General features: G+C 40.2%; 1 protein-coding gene across 3 annotated transcripts; it reads left to right on the top strand.

Annotated features, from left to right (window-relative positions):
- Positions 1-272: 272 nt before the first annotated feature.
- Positions 273-19,431, top strand: ccdc149a (coiled-coil domain containing 149a). Of its 3 annotated transcripts, none has more exons than XM_058624316.1 (13): positions 273-453; positions 2,498-2,659; positions 2,751-2,789; positions 4,129-4,236; positions 5,216-5,332; positions 6,783-6,955; positions 8,853-8,925; positions 9,963-10,047; positions 10,699-10,843; positions 11,295-11,371; positions 12,139-12,171; positions 16,157-16,264; positions 17,643-19,431. In XM_058624316.1, exons 1-13 carry the CDS (start codon positions 403-405, stop codon positions 18,158-18,160), a joined length of 1,689 nt encoding a protein of 562 aa, XP_058480299.1. In that variant the 5' UTR covers positions 273-402; the 3' UTR covers positions 18,161-19,431. The 3 variants fall into 3 exon arrangements, with proteins under 3 accessions (XP_058480299.1, XP_058480300.1, XP_058480301.1); XM_058624318.1 differs by having other exon boundaries at positions 367-453; positions 2,559-2,659; XM_058624317.1 differs by lacking the exon at positions 12,139-12,171 and having other exon boundaries at positions 274-453.
- Positions 19,432-20,726: the final 1,295 nt, after the last annotated feature.

Genomic DNA, 20,726 nt, shown 5'->3' with positions numbered 1-20,726 from the left:
CCCGTGGGTACACTGACAAGGCTGTGTGCTTTTATTGTGAAGGGGTCATGATCTATTATTGCTGTACTTCCTCTTTATTTCTTTCGTTCTCTTATTTTCCTCTGTATTACTTTCAAATAATTTTATTTGAAGTTTACCTGCTGTTTAAGTTGCTTCAATGCTGAGAAGAACTGTAATTATAAGTCGCTGTCTTCGAAAAGTGGCGTTTGCTTTATTTTTGTACGGGAAGTTTTCTTTGCTCGTCTCATTCCGCGAGACTTGACAGGAGGGCCACGAGAAAGTGACGTCGAAGGATAAACAAACGGGGGAAGGAGGCGAGGCGGCAGCCCGGACACAGGCACAGGAAAGACGACCTGCAGTACCTACGCGTTAGTGTGCACGAAATTATAAAAATACTACACAATGCAGTCTTCCAAGAGGAGTGAAAGTGACTGGCAGGGGCTGGTCAGCGAGGTGAGTGTGTGGCGAATGCCGTTTACAGGTGCTGCAGAGGACGCTCCCCTGCTGCTCCATATGGAACCACCTTCAGTTATGTGGCTTCGTTTTCCGAGCTGTTGAACATCCAACGGGAACTCTCCTGTGTTATGTTTAGCAAGAGACGATAGTTTAATGAGTGAGTAAGCTAGCATGCTATCCTGTCAGGCCGATAGCATCCGGCTCTTTTAGTAAAGGCTGCTGGCCACATCCATATGGTGCTGTATGTGAGGGATTTACCCACCTGTGGGAAACTAAATGTGAAATGTAATCCATTTCTTCCTTATCAAAATAATAATCTCAGGTTATGAGATCAGTTCAAGATATCTCCAATTCCCTTTATTAGTCAAGAGGATTAAATTTGAAATATTTTAAACTGGTTAAATGTGTATATATGCACACAGCCAATTTAATTCTGACTGGTCATAAACCCTTTTGCTTAAATATATCATGTTTCATTTATTCCTTTTCTTTCATTTTAAAAATGAAGGGATTGATTATGGTATTGATACACACAATATGTGACATCAATAAGAATGCGAAAACTAGACAGTGAAACTAACTGCTGTCTACCTGCTTAGGTGTAAATCATTTTTAATTATTCATATAAGACATACAAAGACATGATAAGTTAATGAGGCTGCTTTGCTTTTAGAAACAGTTTTCTTTTTTAACATTGTGCGTTTTCATTGTCATTCTCAAAAGTCACCAGGTTCAGCTCTAACACTAACCCACTAACCTTATCTGAGACCTTTTCTCTTGCTGCTGTTCAATTTGGTTAAGAGCCGGTCTGACGACTGTCCACGTTTACTCTGTTCTTAGCTGCACTTTAAACACTCGGCTGCAGACTGTGGTGTGTTTTTCCCTCCTGTAGGAGAACTGGTCTGGGTTGTTGCCAGTACAGTCAATTCATTTGGCCATTTCCATCACAGAAATAGGGCCTGGAGGAACAAGGCAAGCAGGATGATACAGCAGATTTCATGAAAGCTGGATGTGATACATGGATATTTTATCTATATTGTGACATGAGACAAGATATGGTGTTAGATTTTGGATATCGTAATATCATGATACAAGAATCTGTGATGACGTTTCTTGGTTTTAAAGGATGTTGTATTGATAAACATCATATTGATTAGGTTGAATACATTTATGATTTACACTATTTATTATAAATTAAATATATATATGTGTAGATTAAAAAAAAAAGACATGGAATCGACAAAATGATATATAAAAAGTAAATAAGCCTAATTACTTGACCATATTTATAGTTTTAAATATTTATAGCTGCAAATGATGATTATTTTCACAATAAATCGAGTGCTTATTTGATCCATAAAATGTCAGAAAATGTTCTCAAATGTTGTGTTTTTTTCACAAACAGCAAAGAAACCAGAGAATATTCACATTTAAGAAGCTGAAAAATCAGGGAGTTTGTTTTATTACTCGATTAACAAAGTAGTTGACTAATAATTTAATAATTGATTTATCAGATAATTGCTTATCGTATAATTTATAGCTAGTTTCATTGTTTCAAGCACACGTAAATATCCTTCCCATTTTACATTAAAAAACCATTAAGAAACAAACCTGGTATTATCTGAAATAAAAGGTAACAACTATATTTTAATCATGTAACACAGATCATAAACAGTAGAAAATATATTATAGAGTGTATTTACAGTGTATTTTCACTTTGAGAATCACAAACATCTCAAAGGAAAATCCACATATCTCTAATATGTATATCGGGATATAAAGCTGCTAAAAATAGAGATATTATTTATGAGCCATATTGATCAGCCTTACCTTTAAGCTTGTCAGAAATATTGATTTGATTTATATTGTGATATTTATGGAAATCGAATAATTCAAAATTTCCTATATCGTCCTGCCCTAAATGGACGGTATATGAGGACAACAAGCTGCTACATGAGCTATAATGACCCACATCTTTGCATAATATATCTGAATATACCACTGCTGTGTGTTCTGTTCTTGCGTGCGGTGTTTGTGGTAGTTCCTGGTGTGCAAGCGTAAACTGGAGAGTAAGAAAGAGGCTCTGCTCATTCTGTCCAAAGAGCTGGATATCTGTCAGCAGGAGAGAGACCAGTACAAGCTGATGGCCAACCAGCTGCGGGAGCGCCACCAGGGTCTCAAGAAGAAGTACAGAGAGCTTATTGTGAGTCCATGTCCGCCGTAGTGTATCACTTTATTACAGGCATAATAAAATATTTGCTATTTTAATGTCTATCATTCTTTTAATATTTCAGGATGGTGATCCCTCTTTGCCGCCAGAAAAACGCAATCAAGTAAGTTGATGATTTCACTGACAACTGTTATGGAGCTTTTACATTATACAGTTCTGTCACTACTCGGCTCGACTCGACTATGGTCTACTCGTTTTTTTTCTTTTCCGTTAGCGATAGTACCTGGTGCTTTTTTTGGTACCTGGTTCCAACCGAGCTGAGCCAATATTAAAATGAGATGTCAACAAACCGCCAGCCACTGATTGGCAGAGAGTGTTGTCACTGGTCATGAGTGCGACGTCCGACACACAAATCAAACCTGCCATTTATAAAAACCAGCAAGAGCGGTACAGCGAGCATACATGGCTGCTGTCCGCAAAAATTTATTGGCATTTGTGTTTTTGTGTCACGAATAAAACAACGTCATGGCAGTTTCGTGCAGCCGGGCTATGACGAACCCACCCATGTTGAGGAGGTACTAGTAATGGAAAACGATGGGCCTGATACCCAAACTGAGTAGAGTCAAAAAGTGCTAGAATTACGGCTGCAATTCACATTATTTCCATCATCTTGATGAATCGAGTAATCCTTTGGTCTATAAAATGTAAGAAAATGCAGTTTTGTCCACAAACCAAAATGATTCTGTTTGATTAATTCCTTTGTTAATATTAAGCAAATAAACCACAAAATGCTCACTTTTAAGAAGCTGAAAAATCTGTGTGAATTATTTAAAAAAACATTAAAATGTATTAATCGATTATTAAATGAGTTTAATTTAGCAATCGGTTAATATTTAATTCTTTGTTGCAGTCCAACTTATAAATACTTACTTATTATTTTTAAGTGACACTGTCATGGTAAACAAACTGGGTCCTAAATTAAGAATAGTCAAGAGTTGGTTAGTTAATAAAATGTAAATAAATAAAAAATCTGCATTGAAGCAATATTCTACCTGTGGTTTATCTATCTATCTATCTATCTATCTATCTATCTTGGCACTCCGATTTATATTCAGAGTGTTAGTGCATGTTTTGTGGAATGCAACCTTGAGTCCCATGAAAAGTGTGTAAATATCTTATTTTTATCAAAATAAATCTAGACTTTAATTTATTAGTATATTTATTCATTTATTTATTTTCGGCCATGATTCTTCTTGTATAAAGATTATAGTGTGTTATAGTACTACGGGCTTTCATGGTGTGTTTGATGATGCACAACCCGTTAACATTCACAAAGTTCATGTCAACAGTTCTTCATCTGTGTGTTATTTTTGATGTAATGGGTTTCTTATGTATCTGCATCATGAAGTCTTATCACATTAAAAACATATATGTAAAAAATAAGAACCTGTCATTAGCTGCCTCCGTCTCTGTGCATTCATGTCTCATGTCCTTTCACTCAGGTGAACTTGGCTCAGCTGTTGAGAGACTCGAGGGAACGAGCGAAACTGCTAGCTGAGGAGGTGAAGGAGCTCACACAGAGGCTTACGGAGGCCCAGGGGGATAACAAGGTGAGGTTAGCAGTAGCACCACATCGGGCAGGGCGATATATATAGACTTTTTTTAAGGTAAAACATTTTTTATACAAGATACAGAATGAGACAATATCGTTACATCGTCTTGCTCATATGTTGCTTTTCCATTATACAGTTGTAGTACTACTCGTCCTTACCCTATTTGGTTTGGTATTAGGCACATTGTTTTCCATTACTTCATAGCACCTCCTCAATGTGGGCAGGATTATCATAACTACCATGAGGTTGTTTTATATGCGACGCACAAACTAGTGACGAGCAGAGCAGTTTTTTTTGGTGTACTAAATCAGTAGAATCAGTTCCGTCTGCAACAGTCACTGAGCTGAAATATATATATACCCGAATAACGGTTGTGATTCGACACACGATCACTGGTTTTTGGCAGTGCTGTTGCTAAATACACCAGACTCCTCTGTCGAAGTGATGACACTCTCTACCAGTCAGTGGACGGCAGTCACATTTTAGTATAGACTCAGCTCGATTGTAACCCGATTTTTGGTACCTGCCAGAGCAGGTACCAAAAAACCACCAGGTACTATCCCTAATGGAAGAGCAAGAAAAACGAGTCGAGCCTAGCCAGTTCTCCTCTCCTGGTGGTTCTCACTCAATGTCACCCTTCCCTGGCTCTTCCCTACTTCCTCCCCAGGTCTGAGCATTGGGCAACCGGTCCCTTCCCTACTCACGACTGAAGTCCTGCATGTAGCGATGGCATGAACTCACATGGTCCACGATACCAATAATATCTCGATACAACGATTCTGTCATAATCAATATATTGTAAGACAATCATACAGCGCTACATCACGATATCAGTCTAAATAAAGAAAACAAAACATTCGTAAAAAGTTAAAAGTGCAGGATTTCTCTTTTTATTAACTTATTAACATAACTCACAACAATGTCTTACACATTTTTCAATATCAGTCACTCATTTGTCCCCCTGTTTTCTTTCCAGCTTCTGAGGATGACCATTACTCGACAAAGGCTGGGGGATGAGGAAGTGGGAACGCGCCACTTTCCTGCCCATGAACGTGAGGATTTGGTTCTTCAGCTCGAGCGAGCAGGACTGCAGGTTAATACATTTATCTTTTTATTATTATTATTATTATTATTATTATTATTGTTGTTGTTGTATAGTTTCAGATTTTTGGTCACATCATCTTCTTCAGAAAGTGCTGAAGAAGATGATGAGTACAAGATTGATTTCTTAAATTTGAGTAGTTAATACAACACATTTTTGTGTGAGCAAGTATGGGAACAGACTGAAATAATAACACTTAATATTTAGTGTCAAATCCTTGGTTGTGTCCTGTGTTGGTTCTTCAGATGTTTCTATAAAATTACTTTAAATTTCTGTTGTGCTACTTTTCTCCTCCTCCTCTTTACAGTCTAGCAAAGCACAAGTTACAGTCCGCTCTAATTTTGTCATCATCGCTTATCTACGTTTTTTCCAAACTCCTGACATTGCTGCACACCTGCTCAGCTCATTTGAAGATATGTAAAGTGGGTACAGCAGTGTCAGAGTAGTGCCTAATTGTTGCTCACCGCTCAAACCCAATAATTCATAGCTACTGTAACGTGAACATATTTAAACATTAACAAGGGAACACTGGTTTATAGTTCCTGAATTTAGTTCCTAAAGCTCCAGCATTCTTTGAAGTATTCTGTCAAAAATGACCTTGAGATTTACTACAAAAGCTGCTTCCCTGGTTCATCATAAACTCCTTTTTTTTTATTTTTTATGTAATGATTTTGTACTGTCTGGTATTATATTAATGGAACTGGACCCTTTCTCTTTTAAACTGTTGAGCAAGGCTCGTAATTTACCTTACTGGAGTAACGCTAAAGTTTTCCCACTGAGTGTAACGGTTCAGTACAGTACGGTACGTATTTGTTGTGTTTCCATTAGGAAAAGTACTAAAATTACCAGGCCCAACCGTTCCATTCTTTGGCACACTACCCTTGGGGTACCATAGTTTCTGTCATGGGTGGAGCTAGGCTGGCAGAAACCCAGAGAAAACCCAAAAAAAACCTCGGGGAGAACATGCAAACTCCATGCAGAAAGACCCTTGTTCCAACTGGGGTTCGAACCCAGGTCTTCTTTCTGTAAAGGCAAGGGTGCTAACCACTACATCAGCCGTGTGGCCCAAGACTCTGATGCGTCACATTAAAATCCAGTCTGTTAACCGGTCAAACTACAGGACAATTTGGCCAGATATTCTGTTCAAACCAGCCTCAAATCCGAAGGCCCTCACGATTGTCGGAAGTCTGGCTAATTACCCTCTAGTTTGGTGCGGCCTTTAACCAGGGCTTCATTCAATGTTTCCCTGCTCCAACACACCTGATTGGAATGGTCAGCTCTTCAGCAAGCACTGCAGAAGTCTGATGATGACCCATTTATTTGAATCAGGTGTGTTGGAGCATGGAAACCTCTAAAACATGCGGGGTAGTGGGTCCCCAGGACCAGGATTGAGAAGCCCTCCCTAAAACTATTTTTTTAACTTGTCTGACATTTTTTCTAGATGGAGGAGATGCAGCACAACGTGAAGGCTCTGTCAGACGAGCTGCAGGATGTGAAGGCGGAGCGCGACGTGTTCAGGGAGAAGGCTGATCGACTCAACGTGGAGCTTAACCATATCTTGGGCAACAACGTGGCACGCATCATTGATGTGGACGCCCTCTGCATGGAAAACAAGTGAGTGGGACACAGCGGGAAATATCAAGCCTGATCCACATTTTCTGGATTTTGTTCACAGCTTGGCAATAAATGTAGCTTACATTCATTATTGTATAATTATAAGTATAATTCACATTTTTATGGTGTCTTTCATTGTTAATTCTCTCAAATAAAATACACATTTTACTGTTATTCCTCCACTGTCGTAATACATTTGAGTAGTCACACTTTTACACATGTGCAGAACCCATTGTGGTAACCCTTTATTTTACAGTCCGCTAATTACCTTGAATTTACTAAGAAACTAGATGGCAACAAAAGGTAGTTAAAAGGAATGTTCCAAAATAACTTTATGTAATTACTCAGTTATTACCTAGTAAGAACATGGAAACATGCTAGGAAACTAAATGGTAATACAATCTATGGATTAAGAAAGTACCCATACAGAAAGGATACTAAGTACTACTTTTTTACTTAGTAAGTACATGAAAAACTACCAAGAAACTAGATGTAATACAATCTATTTACTAAGAAGGTACCCATACGGAAAGGATGTAAGTACTAAGTTATAACATACTGAGTACATGAAACCATACTAGAAAAGTAGTTGGTATTTCAATATACATATTAACAAAGTACCAGAAAGAAAGTTTAAAGTACAAAGTTATTACCAAGTAAGAACATGGAAACATACTAGGAAATCAGATGGTAATACAATACACATATTAAGAAAGTATCATAGTAAAGGACAGTTAGTACTAAGTTATTACTTAGTAAGTACCTACAATACATTGGTGAGTTCCAGTTACTTACCTTAAATAGCATTTACTGCCAATCCTGAAGTATTCTGGCTTGGTGATGTGTCATGGGTGCTTCATGAACTGTCAAAGTGCCATGTTCTTTCCCGGAACTAAAATATCACTTTTTGTGTAATTAACATGTACTAGGACTGTAAAATAAAACAGTGCAAGAGTCCTTTTTTACCAAATAAACATAGTCAACCTTTAGGTGGATATGTATTAGTAAAGTGTATTTATTTTTGATGATTTGCGAGCTGTAGTGGCTAACTTTTCAATATAAATGACTGTCCGTTATATTCCAACCATTGTCAAATGAGCTCACAGAATGCTGAATAAGCCTTAATGAATAATTCTTCAAACCTTTGCAGACTTTCCCTGTGTGTCTCAGTTTAGCAGTGTTTTGTTTTGTGTGTACGACATAGCAAGAGTTAAGGGTCACGACTGCATATAATTAGACTATGCCTTAAATGCCAAGAAATTGGGATGCTCAATCCTGTTTCCAATTGACGGTAAAGCAAATTAATCACTCCCTAAACAAACTGCCTGACTATGCCTAGATCTAGTGCAAAGTAACATTAAGTAAAAAAAAAATCACATAACTTAATGAAGTACCATAGAAGCAAAAATCTAATGCCTTGCACTAAATGAGCTTCCAATGCTTTTATTTCTGCTTCTAATGCTATAGTTTTTAATCATTGACCTTTCTGTAATCTGCGTGACACTGTTTTCCCATTTTTTCACAGATTGCAAGATACTAACAAGCATCTTCTCTCTTTAAAAAAAAGACTCTTTAACTTTGTTTTTTACTGAGAAGGTTTTTATAACTTCACAAAGACCAATGGCAACTTCTAAATAACCTTTCAGGTTAAGCAAAAATGGCATTATATGTGAGCCGGGGGGAAAAAAGCCTGCTGAAAAACAGATAGGCAGGAAGAGCAGTGTTTATTGTGAACCTCAGAGCCAGACTCTGGTTAGAGTTCAGGTCTGATTTACATTTTGGTGACCTAGAGTCTTTTCAAAATTGCTGGCCTTTCATTATCCATCTCTTTCTTGCACCACGTATGAGCACTTTATTTTATCTGTGTCATTTGTGAATGTCTTCATTGTTACTGCAGGTATCTGCACGAGCGTTTCAGCCAACTGCAAGAGGAGGTCAATCTCTTGAAATCAAACATCATGAAGTATAAGGTACAGAATAGATGATGCATGTCTTTTAAAGGCCCAGTCTGTAAGAATTACTGACGTCTACCTCCTTCGCTCACCTCTCCCTCACCCATGTGCATTAGGAAACTATGGTGTCTAATTTGTCCTGTTACGAAAACCAAATATTTATTTTAAAGCAATTACCCACATGTTCAAACATACTTATTGGTTGTATGTTCAATTTCTGCCAATAAATACTCCTAAGTAGGGGTGCAACGGATCAAAAAACTCACGGATCAGATCGTTCCGCGGATCAGAGTCACGGATCGGATCGTTCCACGGATCAGCAAAAAAAGTCTGGCACAATATTTTCGCTGAAGTGGGTGCGCGACGGCGCACCGTCGTAACGTGGCTCAAGCACTTTCAGCATGTGTTTAAAGCCCTCGATTTGCACAAGCGAATATGGCCTCATGTCTGCACCTATAAACACAACAATAGCGTTTGTGATGGCTTTAGCCCGGTCTGATTTGTAACAAGGGGCTGCTTAAATTCCGCGATAATAAGCGGTTGTTGAGCAGCCTTCGTTTTCACTCCTGTCAGTGAAACACCGGGGTGATGTCGCTTCAAATGCGTGTCCATGCTTGATGTGTTTCCACTGTCATGTGGCTTTCTTGCGCCACAGTGCCGACACGCCGTCACGGTTTTATCCACTAACCTCTTTCCTTCGTCATTATATTTGACAGGGAAGTCAAAATGCTCCCATACAGGGGATTTAAATGACGCGGGGCGTTCAAGCTCCTCCGTTCCTCCGCTCGCCATGACCACGCTGTGTGTGCGCAAAACTTCTTTTTTTTCATAAATCAATCCGCGGATCACGTGTGTGCCGAACCGAAGATATTGATCCGAACGGATCACGGATCAATGATGATCCGTTGCACCACTACTCCTAAGTGATTCACACTGGACCTTTAAAAATGTAAATGTGTCAAGTCCAAATTTTTATTTCTTTGTATGCTTAAATTTTATTTATGAGTACTCATCAAACATGGCATTTTTTTGGTGGGGGTTTTTTCTCCCCACAGACGGCGCTTGAGAGGAGGAAGAACTCCAACACATATGGGAAATCAAACAGCAGTCCCCTCACTGGAGTCCTGTCAGCCAAACAAGGTGAAAACACACACTGTCCTGCTCAGCTGAAACGCAGACATGCACAGGAGCCAGAGCAGCTGATGTGGAAACTGTATAAACTGTTGCCCATCACTTCTGTTCGACCGTTTTTAATCAGATAAATGGCCACTTTCTAAAAACACCTTTGTGTCTCGCAATAAATCATTGTATTATTTAATGAATCCATTTTTTTTTGTTATTTATTTAAATTTTTTGCCGATCCTTCAAGCCACCAGCGGACACCAGCTGGGATACTAATTGTATTCTGAGTGGTAGAGGGAGCCACTGGCAGGGAAATGAGCCTGCCATGATGACTGACAGTTGCTGGCAGAAGCAGCACAGTGGGCTCTGGAGTTAAACTTAGGAGAGTGTCACCTCGTAGACAGCTGTTTCTAACTCTCTCTCTGTTTTGCTCTTGTCACGCTGTTTTTTCCAGTCTCTTGTGATGTTACCCTCTTCTCACTTTTCTTTTAATCTATTTTGTACGATTTATGAATGTTTTATTATAGGTTAGTGCGAAACATACCCATGGCACATCACGGTTCCATGGAGAAGACCTTTAAAAAAAAGACTTTCTTCTTCTATTCCCTTCCATTTTCTCTTTCTCTTTTCTGCTTCAACTCAATTCTTATTCTTTCCACTATCGTTCAGTACAGGAGATGATCCTGGAAGAGCAGGGCTGCAGCCTGCCGGCCACTCCTCAGTCCATCGCTGATCTCAAGTCCCTGGCCACAGCTCTGCTGGAGACCATCCATGAGAAGAATCTGGTCATCCAGCACCAGAGGCACACCAACAGGTACTGAGATACCGGCACATGAATTATGCTGTGTTTCCATCATGGTATGGTTTGGTACAGTATAGTATGATTTGGAATAAAGTCCTGGGAAGCTGCCAGGAAACTGTAAAACACAAAACCACTGAAGATACAATGATGGAGAATTTTCACAGACCTTTTTACTGTGTATCCATCATGGTACGGCACAGTTTGGAATGGTAAAGCCCTGAGTCAGGCTCAGAGGGCTGGTTATTGTGGTACTATTCCTAATGGAAACACACAGAAAACCGTTCCACGTGGTGGAAACATGACTTTACATTAATCCTTTAAATTCAGCCACCTCACACACTTTACAATGTTTGACTTCCTGCTCTAAGAGTCCTCCTCCACCTCCAAGGCAAACACTGCACTGTTGTGGCACAGGCTCACAATCTTCATGTAACCTACCTGACCCTTTCTACTCTGTCTGCAGGATCCTTGGAAACAGAGTTGCTGATTTGGAAAGAAAGCTGAAGACCTTGGAGGTTTCAGGATTGTGGAGTCTTCCAGGTGGGTGTCTAGTTCAAGTGGAAAAGAAAAGAAAAAGAAAAAAGGCTTTGTCAATCTCTAAATAATCTAATAAACATAGATTAAACAATTGCAGAGTAATTTGACTGCCATTAAAGAGCTTTCATTGAGTATGAAAACAAACAACTAGTAATTTAATTTAATCTGTTCCCTGATAATGAACTAATTTTATTGTTCATTCATCACCTTCTATTTTAATACATTTTTGTAAGCCAGCATGTAATCATTGATTATTTTTAAGAAAGCAACGCAGTCAATGAAATGACTATAGCACCTGTAATGAAATTACTATCAAGCTTTTCCCATAATCTGAAATTTTACACAACCACACCATGAGCAAACATACTGTATGTTTGCGTGTTTCTGTTTGATCCTGTGTGTAAGCATACGGTTATTGTAAAGGAAATGCACTTAACATGCTTTAAATGCTTTGATCCTGGTAAAGAAATATTAGAAGAAATCATTCTGCCTCTCAGATGTCAGTCTTTATTGCCGTTGGATCTCTTGTTTTAAAGGAAATGTAACTTTTCTGTTATTGTTCTTCCTCAGTCATTCCAAAATGTATATTTGGATATTGCCATCTCTGGTCTTGTTGTTTTAGATTTCGGGGCTGAAAATTTGGGGAACCCGTGTTCTAATTAACATAATGTTTTAATTTTTTTTCCACTTTTTGACTTCAAACACATTAATAGGGTTTTATTGCTTTTAACAATATGCCTTTCTCTCCCCTCTCGCTCGCTGCGTCTCAGGCTTGACCTACCGTGTATCAGTGGGAATTGGGAGTATGTATTCCTTCTACCTCACTTAGCCCATCCATGCCCTCCACTATGTCATGCCATGCCAGGACAAATCTGGGCAGATGCCCAGAAAACACATCACCTCATGCCCACCGTTTGTAATAGGTCGACTCCATTGACCACCCGCTCATGTGTCCACGCTCATGATACCGCTGACTGAATCATTCAGTTTAAATATCATTCACCGATCCTTTCACCGATCCTTTTAGTTCAGTAGATCTGTCTTCAATTTTTAGTCTTCAGGTTGGGAGTGTTGTTGGTAGAGTGACGTTGTTCAGGCGGCATACCTCCAGTTTGTTTCTCCACTTTAAAGTGTGTGGATTTTTCTATCTGTCAAAAATGTCATTCTTAAAAGTCTGATATACACTCATCGGCCACTTTATAAGGTACAATTGATTTCAACACAAAACTTTTAGCAGCCAGTTACATGTAGACATGGTTAATACAACCTGTCTATGCCGTGGAAAATCATTTAAATAACTTGTGAACGTGACATGGTTTTTGGTGGTTCAGAAACTGTTGATATCTGAAGAAGATAAAATATCATATGAGAATGGCTAGACTGGTTTAAAATGATGATAAATCAGATAGCCAGTCGTTTATCATGACGGTATGCAGAAGGCCCTGAAGCAGATGAGGGACAGCAGCAGTCACTTTATTAGATGTCCCCTGAACCTTATAAAGTGGCTGGTGTGTGGATATTGCAGAGTCTGATGACAGACGAGAGTATGAATTTGATTAACAGAAAGGTTTTACAGTATGAGAATGAGACAAGGTCTGATAAGTAAGTTATAAAATGTGGACCTAGTTATTTGCACCTGGATCCATGCATTTGTCTACATAAAGCAAGTCCAGGCCTGTAAATACTCCAACATACACTTTCCCCATAGTGTCTTTCAACATCTCCTCGCCAACCGTCAGCCAAAATCAAGCATTCAAACACAGTCAGGAGATGAGACAGTCCACTTCGAAAAACAGCTCTCTCTTATCCCCACTGGAGGGAGATGTTGTGTCACGTATGAGCCAGCCTGAGAGGTGGAGGGGCTGCGGCTGAATGGAGGTGCCCTGTCATGAGACCGTCATTCTCACTGCCATAAAGCTGACAAGCATCCATTACTGAAAATGATTGCCCACATTACAAACACATTTAGGGGAATGTGCCGTTATTAGGGAATTTGTAGGCGAGTGGGCCCAGAGTGCCTGACAACCGCACTGTCCACCACAGTTAGGGAGACGGAGATGTAGAGAGAGAGTTGAGCGTCGGTGGCCTTGATGTGATATGAAGTTGGACTGATGGATATTAAAGGCGAACAGGATAGGATGGAGAACCTTGGCTGCCTACTTGAGGTCTGGAGAACACTAGAGGTGACTACATTGTCTTTGGATGAGAGAGAGGAAGAGAGAGTGAAAAACAATAACAATCACATTGATGCAGTGAGTCAGATAAAGTTCTGATTGATAGCTCCCTCAGTCTGTTCCCTTGACTGCCCCACCCCCATTGCAGAATCAATGCAAGACAAAATGCAACAAGGCAAGTGAAAGTCTAGCAGGGTTCATAAGCTACCGAATAGATAGCGTTCATATACAGCACTCTTCCTCAAGTCTTTTTGTCGCTGTGTTTGTGAAGTTTATGATTTGCTATCGTGGTAACTTGTGTGTGGCAGGGGGTTAGATGACTGCAGAAGAAGCTGCGAGGAAACTAAAACACTCAACTCAAACACAGAACTCCCTGGATGATGGTCAACCTTCACATACATCTTTTCTTGTAATAATCCTTGAGTTTGCTACAGAATGTTTGCGGTTTGGAATGGTATTGGCATTGGCATTGGCATTGGTCAGGCTTATTACCAGACCGTACCATTTTACTCTGGTACACCAAGGTACAGGTGCCAAAGAAGGGAAAGGTCAGGCTGGTTATTTTAGCACTATTTCAAATGGAAACTCAAAAAATATGTACCGTATTGTACCAAACTGAACCATTTGAACCGTTCCACTTGGTGGAAACACGGCTTAATACCCACATTCACACCTTGACTTGAAAATTGTCATTGCTGTATATAAATGTTATTAGCTCTTCTCAGAGTCCCCCTCTCAAATCAAGGCCTGCTTTGCAACCTGCGGTTGCATCTTCCCTATCACCTCATTATTAGCCATCAGTCTGCAGGTCTTCCTGAAGCCTCTCTCATATGATGCTCCATTATGATTTAAAAAATAAAATATTTTTTTGTGACCCACACTTGTGTGGTCTGAGAAACAGCCCAGGTTCTGATTATTCACTGGGTTGTTCTGAGACTAAGACCCATGTGCTCACTTGCAGACTTAAATTGTTTTGTGCATGTAGTTTTTGTGTGTGTATCTGTGACGTCTGGATTATTGTACACATTCTCCCTTTGAGTAGCATATGGTGTCAGGCTAAGAGGCATGCAGCCATCACTAATGAAGACGGATGATAAGGAACTGGAAGCCACGTCACTGTAGCCACAGTGCCTACATTGTTTATATGCTGTGTAAAGGCACTATGGATTTCTAAAAGAAGTTACAATTTGAAAAAAATAATCACTACATTTATCAAATAAATTATTTGAATTCCCTAGTTTCATAATTTTTTATCCTATCAAGTAGGGATAGTATGATAGAACAGATATCACAAACTCGAGCACCTGCCGATACCAATATCAGTCCAATACAGTCATTTTAGAAATAAGCAGCCCACAACATGTCTCTGCTAAAATGCTTTTGCTGATTTGTATTAACATATTTCCATTTATATTGCATTTGTGGCTTGTATCGGTCTTTACATTTCTATCTGTCTGATATCAGATCCAGTTATTTTGACCACTGACTATTGGTATCGGCTCATCTCGAGTACAAAGCAGTTTCTTTGCTTCTCTATGACAGAATTTGTTTTTTTTGAGAAACATCGATAAACATTTTCTGCATTTTATGGACAAAATGAATAAAATATTAAAAGTATTAAAAAATAAAGTATTATTAAAGTATTAAAAATAATAATAATAAAAAAAAAAAAACGAAATCTGTTAATCCGAAAGAAAATCATGAAATTAAAGAATATTAAGATTTGTTTGCACTTGGCAACTTTTCATTAGTGTATAGTAGTGAACAATTTAATGGTGTCATGTGACAGCGCTCCTTCTTGTTGTCAATCTATAAGTGGAAGTTTAAAGTGTAACGAAATCCCCCTCTTCTGCATCTAACACTGCCCCAATGCCTGATTTTGTAAAATGCCTAGAAGTGGGCTGAGACCTGAGGGAGGGAGTGGAGTAGGGAAGGGGCACGGGAGGAGTCTGGGAGACGAGCCTCGCGATGATTAAACAAGAAAGTGATGAAAGTATGGACTAAAATAGCCATTGGCAAAATTTGAATGCGGTTACTCCAAACTGTGAAGATTTGCATATGGATCAACAAACATTAACTAGATATAGATATACACTGGTTTACACCTGGAAATGTAGTTTAGGGGTTTAGTTACACATAAACAGATGTTTTTTAGATATTTTACCCAAATGATTCAACCCGAGTTGCACCCCCTTATTTCTGTATCCGCATACAAATCTGTGGTTCTGTGGTTCATGCTCATATTAGGGTCAGCTCTGTCTGATATGAAATGCCCCTTATTATTATTTTTTGCGAGCTGACTTGGATATGTGTTGGGAATATATAACCTCAAGCGAGTCCCTGTACAGCCCACGCGGCGTTCAAAGTGGAGGTGTGTGCAGATTTGTCTGCAGGGGGTCCACATGGTCACATTACATTGGCCGAGAAGGCCTCTGCCCACATATAGAAGCAGGAAGTATGACCTGGCCCTCAGAGGGCACATGCATTGCAGCAATCATACACATGCTTAAATCCATGCCATGCCAACATGCACAAACCTGTAGAAAACTTTTCCTTTGCCCGTTTGTTCGTGAAACTCATTTTTGTGTGTGTTCCTCTGTGTTGGTCTTAACAGGGACACGGAACAACAGCATGCTGAATGAAAACCTCCAACCAGAGCTTTCACCGACACGTGCCACATCTCAGCCAATCATACAGCCCGTCGTGCAGCAGCCTCCCAGAGGTGAGTGTCTAATCGGGTGGAGCTGGCTTCTGCTCCCGTTGATGGGAGCGCCCACTGTAATTAGCCATTGCGTGCTAAACGCTCTTTGCTTCCTTCCATGTTTAAACCCAAGTCCTTTGCATTCCCTCCTCCACTCCACTCTGCCCCTCATTGGTGCAAGCTGCCCAAATGCCATGGCATTTTGGAAATGTGAAGCCAAATTCTTGCTCGCTGACATTCAGAAACTTCTGCCATCTTCTCTTTTCGGGGGTGGGGGGGGGACCATAAATATGGATGCAAGTTGAAGTAATGTTGCTTTCTTCCTGCATGCTTTTTGCATGTGTGTGTGTGTGTGTGTGTATTGGTGGGGGGTTGTGGACTCTATGTGCTGTCTTTAACCTTTTTTGCCTTCACATCAACAAATATGGGTCAGCGATCCCCAAAGTGAGAGCATATTTCGGCAGAAAGAAGCGGAACTAAGCTGTTGCTGTTGCCGAGATGCGAGGCGTCACACTTGTCTTGCGTCCTGTTGTCTGGGGCACTGCTGCTAAATTTAGCCTGTTGCCATGGAAGCACTTCAGTCACATAAGTAATTGAAATAACTTTGTATACTGACGTCGTGGTGCAGGTCTAAAAGAGGAAAGATCCTTTTTTCCTTTTGATCAAATTTTAAATCCCCTGAGAATCAACAAGCAAAGAACTTAACAGCATTTATCTTGCTTTACATTTGACGATAGAGGTAAAGTTGTTTTATAGTAACACATACTAAATAATCCATCATTAGTTTAAGACACCAAGTAAGTTTACTTTAAACTGTTTCTGCCCCCTTATATATATTTTATAATGAATAAATAAATAAATATAAGGTATTCTTTTCTCAAGTATTGTATCAAACCAGCTTTTTGAAGATGTGATGATGCACCACTCATAAACACAGCTTATCATAGCATGTTAACAGTCAGATTGCCAGCAATAAGAATCTTCTACAAACCTAAAGATCCTCACTACCCCTCTCAAAAATGTTGACCAGAGGAGAAGCGATATTTATCCCATATATTGATCATAAACCCTGTTATTGTGGCCTCATCATATGATACGTCTCTGCGTCTCTGATGTATGGGTCTCTGCTTCATAAACAACTTCATAATGCAAAGTGCATCATCTTTGCCAGCCATATTGTCCAAAGGCTTGAATTGTTACTGCAGTAACTGTTTTAAACACTTAAGATCGCTGTTGTTGTTACATACATACTGTGGATGCCGCAGTACAAGGCACCCTTTGTTGCTGTTGTATCTATGAGCTTGACTTTAGAGTAAAAGCATTGTAGCCAAATGACCACAGATCAAATGAGCAGTTCAGATGACCGGTCGTCTCATCTCTCCTCTCCCCGATGTGTCAGACAGCAGAAGTGCAGATGAATCGCTGTGGGAATGCCACACCGCTGGCAGCGACCTTGGCACAGATGGCGTCAGCAGGGAGGACACACCTGCTCTGCTCAACAGTCTGCAGCGAGATGCGGGGGTGGAGGGGAACGGAGTCGACAGGAGGGGCGGAGAGAGAGTGACCCCGATGGAAGACGGTGCTGCCGAGGAGATGGAGGAGGAGCGTAGTCCGGTGGAAGAGGCGGGGCATGAGGTGGAGGGAATTGAGGATGAAGAGATCGGATGCACCGTGGAGGAGGGAGAGGAGGCGGCTTTGGCGCTGGATGCGCCACTCAATGAATCAGACTTTTCCTGGCTCATGAATAAACAAGCTTCTACGGATCATTTAGAAGTAGGGGGTCAGTACTGCCAAACCCAGGACCATGATTCTAATAATGCGCCTGAACTCAAAAAAGCCTCGATACCAACTCCAGAGAACGGGGCAAAAGAGGTGTCAAGTACACTCGAGTGGGACATTCACTGTCCATCTGCATAGAGTGATACCTGTCATAGCGAAAACCTGGCATGGAATACTCTCGGAGATGGAATTAAAACTGCATCCAGTCATCCTCATTAATGATTGCATTAATCATTGTTCGACTTGACACTTCTGACCTTGAGAAAACACTTTTTCAGCCTCCGTCCGCAGACCTAGTAGACAGTTGCACTGTCAGAGAAGGACAGGAGGTGGCGCTGGTGGTGGCAGAGCTGAAGATGCTGAGATTTTCATTGGGAGTGGCCAGCGTGGACAAGATTAGAAATAAGCACATTTGACAAAGGAGGTTGAAGATGAAGCTGTCGGGTAGGAGGAAAAGAGAAAGACCACAGAGAAGCTTTGCATGGATGTTGTGAAGGAGGACATGAGGACAGCGGGTGTAACAGAGAAGGACACATGTGGGGCTTTTCCATGATACAGTTCTAGCTCGATAGTACCTGGTGTTTTTTTAGTTCCTGCTCTGGCAAGGTCCCAAGCGAGCTGAGGCGACACTAAAATGTGACGTCAGCAGATTGCCAGCTGCTGATTGATCAGAGTGTCGTCACTGGAAGGGTCACGAGCGCGACATCCGACGTAAGAATCAAACCCGAGCATACACGGCTGCTGTCCCGCAAAAATACTCCGCGGTCCATCGACGAGGTGCAGGACAAAAATGACATCATAGCAGTTTCACGCAACCGAGTAGAGTCGGGTTGAGTAGAGCTGAGTAGTGCTAGAACTGTATAATGGAAAAGCGTCCACTGGTAAGACGGAGGCAGATGATCCGCTGTAGCGACCACTAAAGGTAGAAGCCGTAAGGGAGAAGAAGACAGAGCCAGAGGTGCATTTGTACCCAAACAGACTTGTTACGACTCAGAAACAGACAATCTTGAAATCAAGGCAGTTGCCCTACAGAATAAAAGAAATAACAGCCTCATGTCTTGCTCACCGTATTCCCTTCTTTTCTCTCGAGATAAGAAAATCCCAGTTGTTCGCTTTCTTTCCTCTTCCTCTGGGACGTAAATGATAAACTGCGTTTCATCTTGCATCTCACAGGGATCCAAAATCGCTCATCAAAACCTGTAATGAATGTCTTGTAGATATTTGTAAATTTATATCAATACAAGAGAGATTCTATTGATGTCTATTCACGTACAGCTAAAACGTAATGGGTAATTCTGTTTTCTTTTTTTCTTTATTCAGAAATGAATATCCACATGAGACTCCATGTGCCTTATACAGTGTGTATATTTGCTGATATTTATAAATAAAAAAAGCATCAACCTGCCGTATATTTGTTGTTTTCCAGAAAGTGAACTTGACACCGATGTTTTAGATTCAGTTAGGAAATTACGTATTTTAAGAACAGGAAAAGGGATTAATGGTTGTAGGAACGATATGGAAAAACCAATCATGATTTGTCCAACAGATATTGCGAAGTGATAAGTCGAGCTTCAGCTGAAAATTCAGTTTGTAATATCTTTAATATGTGACGGAGCATTAGCACATGAGATACCATCAAAACATTAACTAAATAACTTCTGTTGCAAAACTAAATTGCAGCCTTTGGTTGTTTGTTTGTTTTAAACAGCAATTTTACTTGGCACATCTCAACTTAAGGGCTTTAAGTCTATTTTTAAAACAGTAATTCTATATTTGGTACATTTGGTGCTCAAATAATACAACTATAACCTTGTCACACCCTGGATGAGATGACGAAGATAATAGTGATGATGATATTTGTTATTAATGTTATTGATCTGTCAAATGCTCCTGATTTCTCTTCTCTTCTCTTCTCTTCTCTTCTCTTCTCTTCTCTTCTCTTCTCTTCTCTTCTCTTCTCTTCTCTTCTCTTCTCTTCTCTTCTCTTCTCTTCTCAAATGTCGTGTTTTGATCATGTGACACCTACTGCACGTCTGTGCACAGAGCGTGTCACCTGTGGTAGAGACTCTGACGCCCCCGAACTGTGTTTGTGATGTTGGGCTTTGTAAATAAAATTGATGATAGGCAGTAGTCCATGCCGGGGTACCGCTGGTCCAGTGACGGCGTAAACTCAGTCTTTCCTACACACTAATGTGAGCTATTAGTATGGAAATTTGTCTGAATTTTGGAAAATTATACTTATCATTTGTATTTGTGGTGTTTTTTTGTTTTTTTTTTAATCTTAAATTGTGAGAAAATGGATCCTTGGATTGGGAAAAACTCAAAATGCATAATTTTCCCAATATACACCACAGAGGATTCAAGGGATTCATTTGTTTTCTCTTGTTGACTGTGCTGCATTCTTGTCCATTGGATTACACTATCACACTCTTATGTATTGGTCTTTGCTTAGGTGATGCATCTATATATCGCTGCATGCCTTACAGGATCCCAAGATGTAAACGCAAGCATCATTAGGATAAGTGAACATAGGATAAATGAAATCCCCGGCTCAGTACAGTACCTTTACTCAGTAGGCGGGGTGTGGGCTGGGCCCGATGGCCGCGTAGTGTGATGTCATACTGGTGCGACGACATTGACAATGAACGATGACATCGAACGCGAAAAAACAGACAGTGGACGAAATCTAGCAGCTCTTTTTTCC

The sequence above is a fragment of the Solea solea genome, chromosome 3, assembly GCF_958295425.1.
Source record: "Solea solea chromosome 3, fSolSol10.1, whole genome shotgun sequence".
Classification (NCBI taxonomy): domain Eukaryota; kingdom Metazoa; phylum Chordata; class Actinopteri; order Pleuronectiformes; family Soleidae; genus Solea; species Solea solea.
The sequence above is the reverse complement of the archived record's forward strand: the minus strand, read 5'-3'. Positions and strand labels throughout refer to the sequence as shown.

Bases quoted from the DNA above. Each gene is read 5' to 3' on its own strand.
- ccdc149a (XM_058624316.1), top strand. From the start codon at position 403: ATGCAGTCTTCCAAGAGGAGTGAAAGTGACTGGCAGGGGCTGGTCAGC. The intron at 2,790-4,128 runs GTAAGTTGATGA...CCTTTCACTCAG, and splicing joins CGCCAGAAAAACGCAATCAA to GTGAACTTGGCTCAGCTGTT. The intron at 4,237-5,215 runs GTGAGGTTAGCA...TTTTCTTTCCAG, and splicing joins AGGCCCAGGGGGATAACAAG to CTTCTGAGGATGACCATTAC.